General features: G+C 37.7%; 1 protein-coding gene across 3 annotated transcripts; it reads left to right on the plus strand.

Annotated features, from left to right (window-relative positions):
* Positions 1 to 11,435: 11,435 nt before the first annotated feature.
* Positions 11,436 to 19,911, plus strand: LOC137024678 (zinc finger protein 585B-like). Of its 3 annotated transcripts, XM_067392491.1 has the most exons (4): positions 11,436 to 11,482; positions 12,101 to 12,307; positions 15,776 to 17,138; positions 17,767 to 19,911. In XM_067392491.1, the coding sequence occupies exons 2-3, from the start codon at positions 12,226 to 12,228 to the stop codon at positions 17,104 to 17,106; spliced, it is 1,413 nt and encodes a 470-aa protein (XP_067248592.1). In that variant the 5' UTR covers positions 11,436 to 11,482; positions 12,101 to 12,225; the 3' UTR covers positions 17,107 to 17,138; positions 17,767 to 19,911. The 3 variants fall into 3 exon arrangements, with proteins under 3 accessions (XP_067248592.1, XP_067248590.1, XP_067248591.1); XM_067392489.1 differs by having other exon boundaries at positions 15,776 to 19,911; XM_067392490.1 differs by lacking the exon at positions 11,436 to 11,482 and adding an exon at positions 11,499 to 11,630 and having other exon boundaries at positions 15,776 to 19,911.
* Positions 19,912 to 20,408: the final 497 nt, after the last annotated feature.

Genomic DNA, 20,408 nt, shown 5'->3' on the forward strand with positions numbered 1-20,408 from the left:
CAGAAATCATTCTAATATGATGATCTGCTGCTCAAGAAACATTTATGATTATTTTCAATGTTGAAAACAGTTGTGTACAATATTTTTTTTCAGGATTCCTTGATGAATAGAAAGTTCAAAAGAACAGCATTTATCTGAAATACAAAGCTTCTGTAGCATTATACACTACCGTTCAAAAGTTTGGGGTCAGGAAGAATTTTTATTTTTATTTTTTTGAAAAGAAATTAAAGAAATTAATACTTTTATTCAGCAAGGATGCATTAAATCAATCAAAAGTGGCAGTAAAGACATTTATAATGTTACAAAAGATTAGATTTCAGATAAACACTCTTCTTTTGAACTTTCTATTCATCAAATAATCCTGAAAAAAATATTGTACACAAATATTTTGTACAATTGTACACATTAAATGTTTCTTGAGCAGCAGATCAGCATATTAGAATGATTTCTGAAGGATCATGTGACACTGAAGACTGGAGTAATGATGCTGAAAATTCAGCTTTGCATCACAGGAATAAATTACTTTGTGATTTTTACTGTATTTTTAATTAAATAAATGTAGGCTTGGTGAGCAGACGAAACTTCTTTTAGAAACATTAAAAATCTTAGTGGTTCCAAACTTTTGGACTGTACTGTAGCTTGTAGCTTTTGGTCGCACTACACCGCTACTTGCTGTAAAAAGTAGTTAACTACTGGAAAAGCTACTCTGTTTTAAATGTAACTGAACTACATACAGTACAAGCTACTGAAACTAGTAGCGCTGCTACATGTAGTTAACTACTCCCCAACACTGTATATTTATATATATATATATATATATATATATATATATACATACATACATACATACATACATACATACACAACAATTAGTACAAATCAAGATCGTTCTCACAGACAGTCCAAAAAAGTAGGCATAGGCATGTAAGCATGTTCTTCTTGGAGCACAACACAAAATGATGTTTGTTCACTCACTTCAGAAATAATAGCCTTCAGCTTTTCTAAATAAAAATGAAAATGCTTGTTAAAACAAGACATTATCATGCCAAATTAAGCACAATCAAATTTTCACAGTCAGATTTATTATAAATGCCACAGTTCTTATAGCTCATCAGTTTCTCCTTCTTAGACATCTCCCGCAGTGGTCACTGTCCTTTTTTCTTTTTCTTTTTTTTGTGTTTATGCTTAATCTTTGGAATGGCAGCTGGTTAACATGTTTTGATCTGGAAAATTTGTTTTGGAACTCAAATGAATACCAAGGATTTTTTTTTTTTTTTTCTTTCTTTACTTCTTGAGCAGCCATTTCTGTATCATCTTTGGATGTATTGCTGTACTCTGGTGGTATTTTGCAAGTGTCAGGCTGTTGGACTGTTGCAGCCTGTCAAAAAAAAAAAGTTAAAACATACTAAAATTAGTGCTCATTGGATATAATTCATGTATTTGCATAACTCTGACATTGCCCTTTTAACAACCTCTTCAAGATTATGTTCAGATAAATGTTTCGTTTGTGGCATTAGCATTTCATGTGAGGGACTGAAATAGTGGGATTTTCGTTTGCCTCTTTTTCCTGATCTTTTAGCCGACCTCTCTACAGCAAACGATACATCTCCAGATGAATTCCTTGGTTGGGTAAGACTATTACTCGAGATGTATTCCCTGTACTGTCCCTTCAGTGAGGTTGTACATAGAGGTGATGAACTCTTCTGATGTGAGGTTACGCTTTCTGCAGAGAATGGACTTGTTCACAATTCCAAGCCAATTTTCTGCATTGACAGTTGGTGTCTCTTGTTTGGCATAGGTCTTCAGGAGATGGCGGTGTCACAGCAAAATCAACAGAATACCTTTTTAGTCACCTAAGAGTGTGGATGGGCATGGAATTCTCCAAAAGGAATATGACAATACCCAGGAAGTAATTCATTTTCCTTGTTTTTCCTCTTCCAAAGTGTTCAGTACCCCTTCAAAGAGGCTTCATAAGACTCTACTCTTCCCAGTCTGGGGACTCTTCTGTTGTTTCCTGCATGGGTACTTCTTGATTTATTACCTCCTGCTAGAATGCTACACTGCTGGATACACCGTCGGTGACGTATCTTGAGCAGCACAAGGCTGGGGCCCTTGAAAATTTGCAGGGCATCGTCAACACACACCATGCAAGACAAATGTTGCAAACAGACGAGACCAGAGAAATAACGTGTGGGAAGTGCAGGGTTTTAAAGAGTCCTCGAGGGAGTGTGTGATTAGTGTTGTGGTGATTGAGATCGTGTGGTGGAGTGACGGGATCTGGTGTTGTGCTGTTTCTGTGACAAGCAGACAATTTCAGCAAAAACTGCATGAGCCAGAATGTTATAGGCGGGACAGAATGATCTGAAGAAATCATCGATTTTTTTTAAGCAATGTGCTAAATAGCCATGCACGTTTCAGTGTAAAGGTGGGACCCGAATAGTCAAGTTGAAAATTGTGCACGTATCCTGGTGTTGTAGAATAATGTATCTTTGCTCTCTCTCTTTTAACAGAGTGCAAGTAGAATGTGGCGTTGACAACAATGCTTTTTAAGAGGTGCTACCCAGAGTCCTCTATGTCTTCTTTGTTCTCTGAACAATGATCTCTGAAAAGAAAGCTATATATCACTCATTTGTTTGTATGGTGCAGTGAATGAATTATGTTAAAATCAGTACTGTTTACATAACTTTACGCATGAGTTTGTTCCCTGAAGACATCTTGCTTCCATTGTACCCAATAAATCTGAGTTTGATCAAACGTGTTATAACTAAAGTCCTTGTGTTGAAACAGCTGCCTTACAGCCATCATCCAGGTACCTCACGTATGCAAACATTGTGATTCCCATTCTTCGTGTAGAAGCAGAATCTTTTATTTACCCCAAACAAAGTCATAATTACTGTCTTATTGCCTTCTTTGCAAAAAATAATAATAAATAAATAGAAAGAAAGAAAAAAGCTTTCCTTTTTAAACTAAACCCTCAAACCGCTGGCATTTATGGAACATAATTTCAAGACAATCAAATGTTAACAAGAACAAAAGAAAGCTCTGCTTTTCTCCTTCTAAATATGAAAATACATGCAAACAACCATGTAATAATTTTAAACAAAATAGCAAATAAAAAGTGCTTATCTTCCATACAATCATTCTTGATTTTGCTTAAACACTAGCAGGAATCAAGAAGTCTCCATTGTTTCTGGAACTATTTCTTTGCCGGGAAGGTATGCTTTAGAGCCGATGAAGTAATCTTTTTTCTCTTTGTGTCTTCTGTACGACCTCATATAAATAAAGTCCTCCGACAACCATGCTGATTGCATTCAAAATGTGTGGATCCACTGTTAATACTGCTGACCACTCTTAAGTGGGTAAAAATAAAATATACTTTCTATACTGCTTGGAAGCAAAAACACCTATAATGCATTATAGACGTACAAATATCAGTTCTTTGAAATGTTTTAAACATTTTAACCACACACCAATTTTGGGGATGAGTGCTGCAATTGTGTTCTCATCCAGCCACATGAAACTGTCATCATCTAGAAGGAAGATAACACAAACAAACACACAAGGCTGTCTGTGATATTCCTCTGTCATCGTATCATATGCCAACCCTACAATATAAGTGATTCAATGTCACTCGGCATGAAATGAAAATGGAAACCTTCCTTCAGGTGTTGCTGGAGGGAAGGTGCACACAGTGTTTTGATCGCTATGCAAATGCTATGCTAAGTTATTACTTTAAATGAAGACCAGTCACTGTAAAATAAATCTATGATTGTGAGTATATTAATACTTACTCTAACCCTAAACCCAAGTACAAGAAACCCACAAAATGTCTGGAGATAAAATACCAAAAAATGTATTTAGTCCGTGTTATAAGTGGAAAGACTGATGACAGGCCATGTAAAAAATAATGAATGTACAACCTGGTGTGACTGCAGATAGATCAAGTCTAGAGCATTCATTTTAAATCATTTAACAGTCAGTTGTCAATTATTCTTTAGTTCAATCCAACATAACTTCTTTGACTACTTAACGTTAATATAAAGTGTTACTCACCTTCACACTCGCTCCTGCTTGAAGCTCTCGTCCTGTTGACCACTGCGATTTTAAACCCAAATGCTGGGCCAATGTCAGCTGATTATGGAGAAAATAACCTAGCTACATAGTCAAAATGTTCAACCCAGCATTTGGGTAAAAAAAAAAAAAAATAACCCAGCATTTTTATAGTGTTTTATATATATAAATAAAAAAATATCAAAAGTACAATATGGGTCTGAGCACCTAATTAGCTGGGAGAGTGTTTTGATTGTAAAATACAAGGAAGGAAAATACTGAAGAAGGACGGGATGAAGGACATGGATATGAAGATGTTCAATGAACAGACTGAGAACTTTATCTTTTAAATTAAAAATATATGTGGAGAAGTTTTCCTTTGGGGACACGTGCCGCTGAAAAAAGAGAACAAATGAAGCCAAATGAAGATCTATCTATCTGTATATCTATGGTAGGATGGAAAGGCAGAGAGAAAGAGGACAGATAAGAGGAGCGGCAAGGCAGCTGACATTAAGAAAAATCTTGAATAAAAGGGACTGGAGTAGTTTTCCTGCCAATTATCCGGCCAATGTAACTGACTGTGTTCCATTACAAATTGTAAATATTCCTGGGTGTTTTATCAGCACATAACTGTGTTGTCAGCCTCCACACTGAACTTGTCTGCAAAGCCACCAACCTTGATCCATACCTGAAAAAAGATACATTTCTGTGTAAATGTATTTAGCAAACATGTTTATAAAATGTTCCTTTTAAAGAAGTTTTAAACAAGATAATCATTAAATCACAGTTATTAAAATGCAATTTGTATGGATTTTTGATTTGCTGAGCTGTGTGGGGTTGAATCGGGTTGAATCCTGTGTTTGTTCCAGGTATGCCGAACCCAAATAGCTTTAGTTTATGGTATCCATCCACATGCCAAAGATATTTCGGCCCCATGGAGCGGTAGGTACGTCAAATAAATCAACGACGTGTCCTCTGTTCTGTCCCTAGTGGATTATGTTCTCGCAGCAACCACATAACACCATCACGTCTAACACGCAACTTGTGTTTCTGCACTGTCCCGGGCCACGCAGCTCTGCTCTTAAATACATTCTTAACTCTTTCCCCGCCAGACTTTTTTTTTTTTTTTTTTTTTCATTTTCCCCAGAATATTTTGTTGTATGAATATCTAAACATAAACACAGAGCCTCTGCTTTTAAACAACAAACACATTTTAATCTAGCTTCATGCACAGATGGGATTCAGACCGATGGTCAAACAGAGATGGAGTAGATCGAGTTCATCAACACCCCCAAAGCAACACTGGCTAATTTTCATCTGTAGTCCCTTTTAGCAGGTTGATGTAAAGGACAGGATGAAAAAACATAAATAAAAAATATTAATACACCAAATTGACCCTTCGCAAAGACCCGCCCCCCTTAGTTACTGTTGCTTTGTCTGACAAGCCATAGCGCTGTCACGCCACACAGAGTGATAAATACATCACGGAGCAAAGAGGATACTGACAACACGTCGACAGACAAGACAGAGCAGGTAACTTATGATATTAAACAAAGCCCCAGCTTTCAAACTGTGTAGGTTTTTAAGAAATTCAAACAATAAAAAACGTTTTATGGCTCTTTAATATGTCGTCACAGATCGCTGTAGCGCCTCGTAAAACGACCATCTCTTCCTACTAGTTCATTTATGGCATCAAATAAACATGAATGAACATGAGCAGGAATGTTGTTTCAAACGCGGAAAGACGTCAGTACACACCATTTTTCAAGTTCAAGTCCACTGAGGTTAATCTTCTAACTCCTGACTGCTTTGTCAGACAAAATGGTGGATTTAGCGTTATAATTGGTTAGATTGATTGTCAATCAAACTCCCAGCGAAGGGTCAATTAAGAACAAAAGGAAAACATGAGGGCAGACTACCATATCCATAAGTCACTGTAAATGATCACAATTTTTCGAGAAACCACAGTTTCCTGTTAAATGTTTTAATTCTTTCAGCTCTACTGGGAGTCTGTTCCACTCATGTGTTCCTGTACAAGCAAAAGATAATTGACCAAAGGTAGTTCTTCTTCATGGCACATTACAATCACCTCTTCTGATATAATCCTTAAAAACAGGTGGAGCAAAACCGTTAAAAATAAGTACCAAATCAGCAAATTGAATCAAATGTTCCCAACTCAAAAGTTCACGAAGCTTTACACAACTAGAATCAGTGTGTCTCATTTGAAAGCACACATTTGACAGTTTAAATTATAATAATAAAATGCTTCTCTGGAAGAAGTAAAGACATGTCATATTTTACAGTTTGAACTGACATGAGAAATGAAAAACATTCAGTTGATTGAACAGAAAATCCAGGGAAACAGGTTCACTTCAACAGGAAATATTCTTCTAAATATTCTTCAGAAGTTTGCTTTCCTTAACCTTTCCTTAACCTTTTTTTCTTTCATCATTTTCAGCAAGTCTCTTTAATGGAACTCTCTGATCTGGTTAACAAGATGAAGACAACTACCAACTCACTCGATGTTATTCCCACAGAGATCATAAAAACAACTTTTCCTATAATTGGCCCAGTGTCCGAGTGTTAATTCATTCATCTCTGGACACCGGGGCGGTCCCGAATAGTTTTAAGAATGTGGTTGTTGAGCCCTTGCTTAAAAAAAACATTAGGATGAGGGTTGTTATAATAATTATCAACCTGTCTCGAAGCCATCATTTTTATCTAAACTTTTACAAAAAGTTGTGCAGTCTCAATTAATCCCGTTTTTAAATGCAGCACAAGTTATAAGAACCTTTTCAGTCTGGTTTCGTTGCTCATCATAGCAGAGTCTGCCTTGCTAAAAGTGTTCAATGACATTTTAGCTGCAGTTGATGTTACGATCCTACTTGATCTTACAGCTACCTTTGATACTGTAGATCATAATGTCCTAGTTTGGCATCTAGAGCATTTATCCAGTCTCAAGTGTACGGCCTTACAGTGGTTTAATTCATTTCTTAAAGACAGGTGTTTTTCTGTAGAGTTAGGCAAGTTCTCTTCATCTTCTGCTCCTATGATCAGTGGAGCACCTCAAGGCTCTATTTTAGGTCCACTTTATTTTAACTTGTATATGTGACCACTGGGTGACATTATAAAAAGACATAATGTTTAATTTCATTTTTATGCTGATGATACACAGCTGTACTTGCCTTTGAAATCTGGCGACTCTATACAGCCTTTATTAGAATGCATCCAGGACATTAAGATCGGGCTATCAAATAACTTTCTCCAAAGTTTTTAGACCCCCAAAATAAGTAGTCATCTTATAAAGGAGCTGGGTAATCATTTCCCCTCAGTTTCCTCCCAGGTTAGGAATCTCTGTGTCATCCTGGACTCAGAATTATGTCTATCCAAACAAATTAAGAACAGTTTTTATCAATTGCGGACTATTTCCAAACTTAAATAGTTTTTGTCATTCCAAGACTTGGAGAAGGTTATTCATGCTTTTATCACCTCACGTTTAGATTACTGTAACTCATTGTATATGGGTTTTCCTCAGTCATCGCTTGCATGCCTCCAGATGGTACAAAATGCAGCTGCAAGGTTGTTGACCGGGACAAAGAAATATGATCATGTCACCCCAATTTTAGTTTCGCTTCATTGGCTCCTGATCCATTTTAGAATTCTGTTGTTTGTTTTTAAAGCTCCTCATTTCATCTTAAAGATCTTCTTTTACCTCTGTCATCCTCTAGACTTCAAGATCTTCAGACAGGGCTCTATTCCTCGCTCTCGTCTAAAAACTAAGGGAAATATAGCTTTTTCCGTCTATGGAACCAATTGCCTTTGGACATCCGCCTTGCATCTTTGATTACCATTTTAAAATCAAAAATTTACTCCTTAGCATTTTATTATTTTAATATTATTTTGCTTCCGTTTATTGTCTTTTTTTTTGCCGTTTTATTTCTGTTTTAATTTCATTTTATGTTTCCTCACTCTGTTCAGCACTTTGGATAGCTTTGCTATGCTTACATGTGCTTTATAAATAAAATTCTTACATACTTACTATTCAGAGACAGATGTGAGTGAACCAGACAGGTAGAATTATGCCAGGAAACATGAAAGCAATGCAGATATTGATGATAGGTGAATGTCTTTTCTTTTATATTGTGCGTACACAGGAGTAATGTGACGGATTGTAGAGCGCACAACTGATGTTGCATTTGACATTGAAGCTTCTAAAGTGTGCATCTCAATCTCAATCTGCACATGAAACTTTCTCATGAAACTCTGTGCCTGAGAGCATTTTTTTTTTCTCAGAAACACGTGATCGATGAAAAACGAGCCTCACTTTCTTTGCAGTCACGTGAATGCTTCAGTTTGCGTGCTGGAATGTTTGAATCCAGACCCCTGCTCTACGAGTTTATGGGAGTTTAAGTCTGTTTACTTACACACACACACACACACATATAGGCTATATACTATACTGTATATTACATTACCAAGTGAAGCTGGCAAGATTAGAAGGAGACGCTGGAGAGGATTAGGGAAGACCATCGCTGGAAAACAAGTAGTAGTTATGTGGGCATGAGTCCTCGTGCACATAGGGGGTAAGAAATGTGTGTGCTCTGGTGAAACCATTACAGTTTTCCCTCAGTAAACTCCTGAATCCTGTTTAATGGTAGTAAGTTGTAATTTTTAAGTCCAGGTATTGGGTAGGATTAAGAATGTAGAATAAGGCATTATTATGTGCTTTACAAGAACTAATAAACTAGTAATGTGCATGCTAATAAGCAACTAGTTAATAGTGAATTTGTATTCCCTAATCTAAAGTGTTGCTGAGGGAAAAATATGAAATTGGCCTTATTGCTAACTATAAAGTCACTGCAGCGAAAACCACAGGCCTGATCATGTTCTGTTTTTGATCAAATTTCTCACTTCTCTTTCTTTGGGTTTGTATCAAATGCCCTTCTTTAGAAAAAAAGAAACATTCCAATGATCTTTACTTTTCAAAATTATCATAAACATAATAGCCCTGGTAACAGCACAGCATTAAACATGGCAGTCTATGAGAATAAAATCATGTTTTTGCTTCAAACTCACTTTATAACGTGTTTGACATAACCTTCGGTGATCTCATGTAATGAGGCCGAAAATATAGCATTTTATAGTATTCTATGCTGTAATTAATGTTGTTATATGGTAGAAAAAACACAAATAAACCACTTGTGTTTATTGTCTTCATGTTTCATCAGTCAAAACGTCTCTTTCTGCATGTTCTTCAGCTGCAGCGATCTCTGGATGTCTTTGTCCATATCAGGGATTTCGTCAGATTTACGGCTCGATGAGTCTCACTTGTGGACTTTCTGCATGATCCGCCCTCACGAGAGTGATTAGAGATCCATAATGCTCAAATTTTGGGTAAAATAGAATAAATATTACTCCTGTCTATAGAAATTTGAAGTAAACATATGAGAATCCATCAATATTTCTCCAAACGTGCACACGTTTGAACTGAACGCCTGAGGGACATTGTTCTGTCAAGACCATCATTTCCTCATTTCAGTGGATGCGGCTGAGGTTCATGTTTCATTTTAAACTCCTGACACAAACTAACAATCTCATGATGACAGTAGTTTCTTAGAGCCGTTCATATGACAGTGGAAACAGAGGTGTAGAATAAAGCTAAAATATATGAAAAATACAGCGTTTTTAAAAAACAAAGCATTAATACATGTTAAACTGCGCCCCAAAAACACAATCAAACCTAGAAAGAAAAAAAAAACACTGAACCACCCCTTTAACATTTGACTGAAATAAATGTATATTATGTGCAAAATAATTACAATGAGGCGGTTGTTTTGCAACGAGGTGGAGATATGAGAGATATCAGGGAAAATGAAGAGACTGAAAAGGAAAATGGAAGTGAAGGTGTTTTTCACGAGAGAACCTTTAATTGATTTGTCTTATGTGATGATGATGGCCATACAAACAATAGGGCTGTCTGTGGTTTCAGAATTTGTTGTGGGTGTATGGGATAGTCTGGATGAGGGTGAGATTTTACCGAGACAGCACCACTAAACTCTTCTTCTAGTAAAGCTGAATTTGATGGAGAGAATATTGAGCTCACCAAAAGATCGTCAAATTAACATATGCAAGCCAAACGTGATCACATTTTTACCTGCTTTTGGAACTAGAATGGAGTGACTCTGAAATCAGTTCATTCACTCCTCTGCTCCTCAGATCCAGTAGCCTGACCCCTCCAGCAGTTCAGTGGGAAACATGGTGTGATTTCTGCCTCCACTTTATCTGGGAAACACCAGAACCACCTTTAAGGATAGAGACAGATCATTTCCGGCATGCTATGCTGGCAACACCTGCTAAACCAGTAATGATGGTAAAAGGACCATCTCTTTTGATGAAACTTGAGAGAGCTTCGGCGTGATCCAGAGCACCTGACCAGTGTCACTAAACACATGACATCCCTGTGGCTACAACTGTTACAAAGAGTGAAAACATTATGCTCACTGAAATATTTCTGCAAAAGACACACTTATTTTAGTCAGTGTGAAATCATAGCCTTAAACAATCAGCAAGAGGATAAACATCACTTAAAATCTTAAAATGAATCTCTTTTGCTTGAGGTATGTGTGAACTCAAATGTAAAATCATGGTGAGGCAGTCCTCATCTTTTGTCTGTGATGCTCCTGTCACATCACACTGTAAGTGATTGCTGATGCGGATCAATACCTGAGTTAAGTGTGAATGCAGCGGCTGAAGGTGTGACTCTCCCTGATCTCTATGATCATGAGTGCTGTAGTTCTGCTGATGAAACTCTTCTGCTCACAGTTTCACTGCTTTACTCAGACTTCATGACTGCAGTGCGACAGTTCGATCTCTGGATCCTGCTGCAGATTCACAGAGTCTCCCGATCTTCACCAGAGATTGTGTTTGTAAATCAATATCCAGTAAACAAGAACTGTTTGTGAATCTGAGAGCTTAAGAGATGTTTAGTCATATTTCAGCACAAATTACATACTGCTAATTTTTAAAGATACTGAAAAGTATACACAAGATTTAAATTTCCATTTAGAAAAATTGATTTTTAGCCATTTTAAACTAAGAAACTGAGATGGAATAAGATGGATATATACTTCATGATAAGTTTTAGTTAACACATTAGTATATCTCTCTTCAACCATAAACCTACTTCTTAATAACAAATTATCAAAAAGTTATTTTCAATCATTTGTAACATGAACACTGGACTTCATGATGCTCTGTCGTTGGTATAATAATTGCGATCACCTCACACACTTGGGTATCTTGGTTATCTTCTAATTTGAACGTGTTTTGTGTGTGTGAATTTCTTGCGTGTTAACGGGACTTTTATTGTGGTGTTCTGATGTGACGTCATAGGTCTGCGTCGCTCCTTCCTCTGTGATTCGGCTGGAGAAAGGTTTGTGTTTTTAATCATTTAAAGTGTTTAAACAAACTGTTCATACAGTCTTATAGAAAACTTTGCATAAAATGCAAAAATAATTTATTAATTTCATTTTATAACATTAACACTAGAACCGCCAGGGGTCGTTGTACACTTAAAGCGGGTACAATTTGACTACTTTTTTGATTTGATTAAAAAAATAATATGTCACTGTATTATGCCACTGTCTTCACAAAGTAATGTCTAGAGTCATGCAATGATTGTTTTAGTCCTCACCTGTGTTTATTTATGTTCAAGGCTATTTTAAGCATAATCACTTTTCTTTAATGGTGAATACCCAGCCTTCAATGACAATGAGAATTAGAAGGAAATAAATACATATTACATTAAAATGCCATCAATAACATATTGTTATTAACCCATGTTATTTAAATTACTAAAATACCCTAAATAGTAAATAAAGAGCAATAATAATTCACTGCACTGCATGGGATGTATTTGCAATGACAAATTCAAACACACAGTTTCACCTAATTATTAATTTGTTTACTTGCTTCATTTATAATGTACACAGGAGAGTACTTACAATAAACTTGAGGTAATCATAACATTTTTTTATTTATTACATCATAGACTGGACATATTTCTTCACACAAGGCTTGTATTTTTGTGGAGAAGCGAGATGGAGGTGAAGAAATTATGACATTCCTTCCCTCCTGCTGAAGCGACTGAGATCCACGTGACACACTATTATAAAGATGGAGTTTATTAAAGATGAGAGTGAAGACGTGGAGATTGAAGAAACATTCAGGGTCAAACAAGATACTGAGGAACAAACAGGTTGGTTTCAGTCTCAAAATCTCTCTTCTCTTTTTTTTTTTTTTTGTCATCCTCAAAATTACTTTATAACATCAGGGTTTGTAAACATTACTTTGTTTCCAGGCATACTGATTGAAACACCTTTACTCCTCACAATAATAACTTTTAACAGGATATAAGGCTGAAAAACACTTTCTTCTTTTGAGAAAGAAATGTAATGAATCCCGTTTTACATTATTATGTGAAGCACATGTACAATATTCAAAATTCTTCACAAAACTCTTCTGTGAAACTGAACATAGTTGAGAGGACTCTGTTTGTCCAATATTTTATATATGAATGTCAGATTTGAGATCTGTCTGTTATTGATCCTTCTCAAAGACCCGCCCCCCTCAGTTACTGTTGCTTTGTCTGACAAGCCATAGCGCTGTCACGCCACACGCAGTGAAAAATACATCACGGAGCAAAGAGGATACTGACAACACGTCGACAGTGAAGACAGAGCAGGTTACTTATGATATTAAACAAAGTCCCAGCTTTCAAACTCTGTAAATCTTTTAAGAAATTCGTTTACATTTACATTTATTCATTTGGCAGATGCTTTTATCCAAAGCGAGTCGTCATGACGAGGCAAATAGACACAAGAAGTGCTCACAATACAAGTTTTAGGCAGTGCTCAGAGTATCATAAGCTACAATAGAGAGGGATCAGAGAACGTGAAAGGATAGGTATTGGAATTTTTTTTTTCAGGATGAGGTTAAGTGCTCACCAAAGAGATGAGTTTTCAGCTGGGCAGTTCGAACAATAAAATTTAAACAATAAAAAGCGTTTTGTGGCTCTTTAATGTGTCATGACAGATTGCTATAGCTCCTCAGCTCAAGAGGCTTGTGAACCAATCATCTCTTCCTACTAGGTCATTTATAGCATCAAATAAACATGAATGAACATCAGAAGGTATGTTGTTTCAAATGCGGAAAGACGTAAATACACAAATTTTTCAAGTTCAAGTCCACCGAGGTTAATCTTCTAACTCCTGACTGCTTTGTCAGACAAAATGGCGGATTCTGCATCATGATTGGTTAGATCGCTTGTCAATCAAACTCCCGGCGAAGGGTCAAATAACCAGTTCTCTTGGGTCAGACAGTGATTTATAGTCCTGCACTGGACTGTTTTCTTAATCCCGTCCACTGTTACAGGGTTCATGTAGTAAGTTAAAAGACACACAGGAGAACAGTTTGAGCTGGCAGCCATTACTTTCCTTCAGAGCATCAACACTTGAAACAACACTGCCCTCAAGCACATAACATACATGACATTCCTCTGATATACCTGATATACCACATCCCCCCTCCATAAGCCTTTATGCAGAACATATCTGTCATCTAAAACATGACAGTCTATTCAATACCACTCAATTTTGTCAACAGAAGTACTGTACCCTATTATAAAACAGATTCAGTCATCATTAGTTAATCTTCAGTCCAGTAACAATGAGCCTTCTTGTTATTTATTTTAACTCTTGACAGTCTAAAGAGGCTTGTTGCAAAAGGATGCAAGTGGATACACTCTTCAGTTTTTGTTAACAACATAGTCCTCCAGCCCGACTGGTTAGAGAATCACCCTTCCACTCCTGGAACAGACTCAGAGACTGGAGCACTGTCTGAAGACACCAGGTCCTGATCCTGCTGGCTCTTCACAGTCACTGAAGACTCAAGCAGATCTCAGTTGTCCTCTATTTCTCCAATAAAGCTGACCAGTTTCAGCCCAAACATAGTATGAAAGTTGTTCATTACTCTTCTCCACAACAACTGCTGGCATCCAACCTTGTCTTATTTCCATGCAGATCTTGCTCCCTTCCTATAGGGTGGGCAGAGGCTTTGCTGTGGCATTATAATAATGTTGCTACTTGCATTGAAGATGCCTCGGCTCCGTCACAGACTATTTTAGGGGTTGTAGGCTTTAGTACACCTAGGAAGTGTACTCCTTAACACTCTCCCCATGAGCATTTGTGCATGACAGTAGGACATTCCTGTGATGGGCATGTTGCAGAGTGAACGCAGTGCAAGAAGAGTAACAATACCTGTTAAAGAGGCCTTCTTCAGTACATGTTTGACTGTTTTGGCCATCCTCTCAGCCATGCCATTCGATAGTGGGGACACAGGACTGGAGTTGGTGAGAGTGATGCCCAACTCTGCCATGGCACACGTGATCACTTACAATTTCTTTTGGGATCCCAATCCTTGCAAACTCACTTTTTTACCGTGTATGCAGTCTTGTCTGGCAAATGCAGCACTTCAGGGAACTTTGACATGTAGTCCACTAATACCAGGTAAGATTGGGCCTTCAGCTCAAAGATGTCAGTGCCGATCTTCATCCACGGCAGCTCTGGGATTTCATGTGACAGCAACAGCTCTTTAGGATTCTTAGATTGGAACCTTTGGCATGCTTCACATGTTCCGACCATTTGCTTCTGCTCACGCACAATCTCTGGCCAGTACATGAGCTTTCTTGCTTGTGCCTTGGTCCTCTGTATGCCGTGGTGATACTTCAAGGGATAATGATTCTGTCATTTGTCATCAAGAGCACATCAAGGTTGCCCCACCTGCAAACATAATGATTATAAGTGTGACATGGAAAAAACAGCATGGAGGCTATCTAAACATTTTACTAATTTATTGATAATGATTTCTGTGTTTTCGGCTTATAACGTGTGGCCCCTTTTAAGAGCTGCGCACTCCCCGTAAAACCATTTGCGTTGTTTTCTGTTTCTCATTTAAAGTTATTTTCTTTATTAAGTAATGCTGTGGATGGCATTTGTGACAGACCGTTACATGAGTTTCATGGGGAATAAAGCACCAGTTTGTGAAATGTCAATCGCCGTCCACAGGCTGCAGAGTTCAAGTCAACAATGCTGATTCGTCATCTCCACAGTAGTGGACGTGCCTATATGGATGTTCCATATGGATTACATAATCTGTGAATATCTATTTCCATTTTAATTGGTTAATTTAAAAGTATACACTTCAAGCTTTCTATAGATATATTTATTGTGTCTGTGAGGCAAGTACACGCTGAGTTTCGGTTCATGTTTTTTATGTGCTCAAGTTAACAGAGACGACAGAAAGCACATCCTGACTGTTTTCATTATTTTACATAAGCACAACCTTTTTCTGTCATTGTGAGTTTACGGAAATAGTGTCCTCTTCTAGTCGACTAACAGTTAGCTGACTATTAAGGGTCACTCCCTTGGCTCCCTTGAGATCTATTTTCCTCCAGTGCCAATCCTGCTGCAACACACCTGGAGAGAATATAGTCACACTGGAAGTGTGTGTCTTCTTGTTAAATCCCAGGACCTACAAAGAAATAATATCCACAAGGTTCTGATAATATTGTTTTCAGTTGTTTAGTGGGTCAATGATTCAGCATGTTAGATTTGATGTTTTACATGTCTAAATGGTGTTGACTAGTTTTTGTTTGTTTTCACTCTAGGCCTGATGGAGCTGAAAAAGAAGAATCAAGAACTGAATGTAATGGAGGAGAAAAATCAGTATGAGAAATGTCATGATTTCATGACTGGGGAGAAATCTATTAGTTCCTCACAGACCCATAAAACAGATTCTAGAAACCTCCAGATGAGAGTTCACTCCACTTGCCAACAGTGTCAAAAGAGCTTCACTCGAAAAGAAAGCCTTAAAGTCCACATGAGAATTCACACTGGGGAGAAGCCGTTCATATGCTCTCAGTGTGGAAAGAGATTTAGACAGAAAAAAACCCTTAATACCCACTTGAGAGTTCACACTGAAGAGAAGCCTCACACCTGCCAACAGTGTGGAAAGTGCTTCAGTCGAAAAGGAAGCCTTAAAGTTCACTTGAAAATCCACACCGGAGAGAAGCCGTTCATATGCCCTCAGTGTGGAAAGAGATTTACACAGAAACGAATCCTTAATGATCACTTTAGAGTTCACACTGGAGAGAAGCCTTACACCTGTCAACAGTGTGGAAAGAGTTTCTCACTTAAAGGAAATCTTAACACTCACATGAGTATTCACACTGGAGAGAGGCCGTTCATATGCTCTCAGTGTGATAAGAGTTTTAGACGGAAATCAGACCTTAAATCCCACATGAGTAATCACACTGGAGTGAACCCTTTCACTTGCCAACAGTGTGGGAAGAGCTTCACACTAAAAGAAAGCTTTGAGATTCACATGAGTGTTCACACTGGAGAGAAACTATTCATATGCCCTCACTGTGGAAAGAGATTTAAACGGAAAAGAGACCTTAATATACACATGAGAAATCACACTGGAGAGAAGCCATTTATTTGCCAACATTGTGGAATGAGTTTTGTATTAAAAGGAACTCTTAAGACTCACATGAGAGTTCACACTGGAGAGAAGCCATTTGATTGTGATCAATGTGGAAAGAGTTTCAGATATAAAGAAAACCTTAAGCATCACATGATGATTCACTCAGGAGAGAAATGTTTTGTGTGTCATCAGTGTGGAATGAGTTTCTCAGACAGTAATCACCTTAAGAATCATGTAAAAATTCACACCGTAGTGAAGCCTTACATATGTCATCACTGTGGAAAGAGTTTCACATACAGCACACACCTTGAGGTTCACATGAGAATTCACACTGGAGAGAAGCCTTTCACCTGCCCTCAGTGTGGAAAGAGCTTCACGATTAAAAAAAATCTTAAGGCTCACATTAGAGTTCACACTGGAGAGAAGCCTTACACCTGCCCTCAGTGTGAGAAGAGATTCACATACCACACAGAACTGAAAAGGCATTTGCTAAACCATTGTAAAAAGAAATAGCCTTTTCCTCAGTGTGACGTTATGACCCAAAGGTTTTGTTATATTTCTGTTGTTTTGTTTGTTTGTGTGTGTCTGTCTGTCTTGGAATGTCATCTGATTGCTGCTATGTCCTGATTGGTGCACAGAACTTTAAAAAGCACGGCATCGCTTCCTCTACAGAGGGGATGGGAACGTTGATCCCATTGAGTTTAGCTCCAACCTTAATTAAACACACCTGAAGCTAATCAAGGTGTTCAGGATCACTAAAGTTACAGGGAGATGAGTGGTTTTATTTTCAGGGTTGGAGCTAAGCTTGGCAGGACAATAGCCCTCCAAGATCAAAGTTCCCCACCCCTGCTCTACAGAAACAACTTGTGTTTGGAGAAGATAGAGTTTTTGACTGTATAGTGCAGAGTTTGTGTGTTAGGATAGTTTGAATATGTTAAGAGTATTGCTTGTTTGTTGTATTTGGGTAAGTAAAGAAATTGACACTGTTTGATCTCTGTTTTTGTTTGAGTTAGTTTTGTAAAGGATTAGGAAAGAAATTTAAAAATAATAAAGTTTTATTTATTTTGGCCCATGTAGCTCCTAAATCAAGAGTCCCATATTAAGACAATAAATCATCATTGTTCCAAATTCACTGCATTTTCAGAGTCTTTCTTGTTGCACTCTTTTCTCTAGATGGAGCATAACAGAAGAGGTCGCCATTTGTTGAGGCAGGAACACACCAAGCCGACAACGACGAACTAGTGGCGACGAAAGCAGACTGCAGGGTTCGCTCACGTCGGCAGGGTCTGTGTCCAAAGTTGGCCTGACACACCAAACCAACACTAGACAGCCGACGGCCAAGTAGCACATCAGTTCTGCACCTGCGTGATATGAAATGCCTTTCTGAACTATCAGGTGGCAGTATCTGAACAGAACCAATCATAATGATAAGATGAACCGACGAGCTCCGATGCCGATTCAACATTTCGAATTGGCCAAAAAAAAGTGACTTGGACCAACTTCAGCCGACGGTGCGGAACACACTGAGAAAACTCAGTCGGCCGACGAACAAAAACTGCCAGACGGCTTGGTGTGTTCCTGCCTTTAAGAGTACTTTACAGATCTTCAACAAGACCTGCCAGCTATTGGTGGGACAGTGTAGGTACAGCTTCTCTGCAGTGATGTTCACCAAGCAGCTTTCTGAAGGTCTTACTTTAGGTGTCTCAGGCATCTTCAGTAAGGGTCGATCATTAACCTTGAGGAATATGTTCAGCTGTCTGCGATTACAAGTTAGAGTGTCCTGAGGTTACACTCTGCAGCTTGATGGGTTCTTCCACAATGCCAACATGTCTTGTTCGATTCTATCCACTGTATTTTCTGATCTCTGTTCAGTCTCTGGAAACTGGCACACCCATGTCTTGAGCATCACAATATGGGCAGAAAATCTTCTTGTCTCTGGGCTTGATGTAAGCTTTATCTGGCAAGTCACTGTTTTCTTTGTGTCGAGGAAGATACTTGTGGCCTTAGCTGGCTGTCTTGTGTCTCTCTGTGGTCCCTTTCATTGCATGGCTAATGGCTTACCTGCTGGTGGATAGAACCTGGTACTACTTGGTTCTGCAAGTACTTCAGATGACACAAACTCTGAATCAACATGCACCATTCCAAATCTTCTTAACCTTAGAGCATGAACTCCAACTATGCTAAAAGATCCAGCAAGAAAACTTGTCTGTAGATCATGTGGAACAGTCTTTTTTTTTTAACTTTATTTTTAAAGGTTTTACATTTTTTACATTTAAACCAAAATGAACATAAAGTAACAAACAGATAGACCGACCAATGCAATGAAACACTATAATGTGAAGCCATAATACAATGAAACATGTTCCCTAGACACATGTTAAATGAGATAATTATATATATTTTATAATTATTTTATAATATAAATGGCATCTACTTAAATTAAACTTAAAGAAAGTTTTCCATTTCTTCCAGTAACTTTCCCCTTTTTCCGAAGCATGCCTTAATGAAAAGGTCAGTTTCTCCATGTTGTATATTTTGTTTGTAATTTCTATCCACTGCGATGAGGTAGGAGGGTCTATGTTCAGCCATTTACGTGTAATGGCCTTCTTGCTTGCTGCTTGTAAGATTTGTAGTAGATATCTGTCTTCCTTTCTTGTCCCATTTGGTATATTTCCAAGGTAAAACACAGAAAAGGTCTCTTCTAGTTGTAGTCCCAATATCATTTTTATATATCTAATAATATCTGTCCAGTAAGGGGTGATCTTAGAACATCCCCAAAAGATGTGAAAATGTCCTACTGATTTCTGTCCACATTTCCTCCAGCAATTGCCATGTTGAGAATTTTTAGTCTGTTGTTCTCTGATCTTTGGAGTAATAAAGTACCTTAATGTATTTTTCCAAGTAAATTCTCTCCATAAGTCAGAGCTGGAAGTAGTAGCAATGGTTTCACATATATTTAACCAATCATCCTCAGTTATGTTCATTCCAATCTCATTTTCCCATCTTTGTTTAATATACATGGTGGAAAACCTTTTCCCAGATTGTAGAAGAGAATATACATGTTTTTTAGTGAGCTTCCCCCTACATATATTTATAAAAAGCATAACTAAGGGGCTGTTCTCCATGTTTTTGGACCTGATATCTGCATTAAAATGGTGTCTTAATTGAAGATACCTGAAGAAATCATCTATCCTCAAGTAATATTTTTCCGATAATTGTTGAAAAGTTTCTAGGCCATTATCTGTAATTATTTTCCAATATGCCGTAATACCCTTACTACACCAGTTTTTTAATCTTGCATCGTTTTTTGCAGGCGTAAAATCCCTGTCATATGCTGGCCAGCGTAAGATCTTTGCAACTCTTTCAACTCTCTTGTCTCGTAATTCCGTAAGCCAAATCCTTAATGGTGTTTTTATCCCGAGGGATACTTTAGGTAAAAGTGATTCTAATAGTTGTTTGTCCCCTAAAATGGAGGGGAGGGGAGTTCGGATCTCAGCCTGATCCAATTCTTTCCACTTTGCATCACATGACGGGTCACACCATGCTATCAAAATCTTAAGTTGTGCTGATTTATAATAACTCTGTAAACATGGGAGAGCCCTACCACCTTCCTTTTTGGCTAGTTGCAATGTCTCAAATTTTATTCTAGGCCTATGTTTACACCAAATAAAATTAGAAATTATTTTGTTCCATTCATTAAATTGCTTAGAAGTCACCTCGTTTAGTAATGCTAAGAAAAGATAAAGTAGTTTTGGTAGTATAATCATTTTGACCAGTTCTATTCTGTTGTACATGTTCATTGGGAGTATTAGCCA

This window comes from Chanodichthys erythropterus, chromosome 8 (assembly GCF_024489055.1).
Source record: "Chanodichthys erythropterus isolate Z2021 chromosome 8, ASM2448905v1, whole genome shotgun sequence".
Taxonomy (NCBI): domain Eukaryota; kingdom Metazoa; phylum Chordata; class Actinopteri; order Cypriniformes; family Xenocyprididae; genus Chanodichthys; species Chanodichthys erythropterus.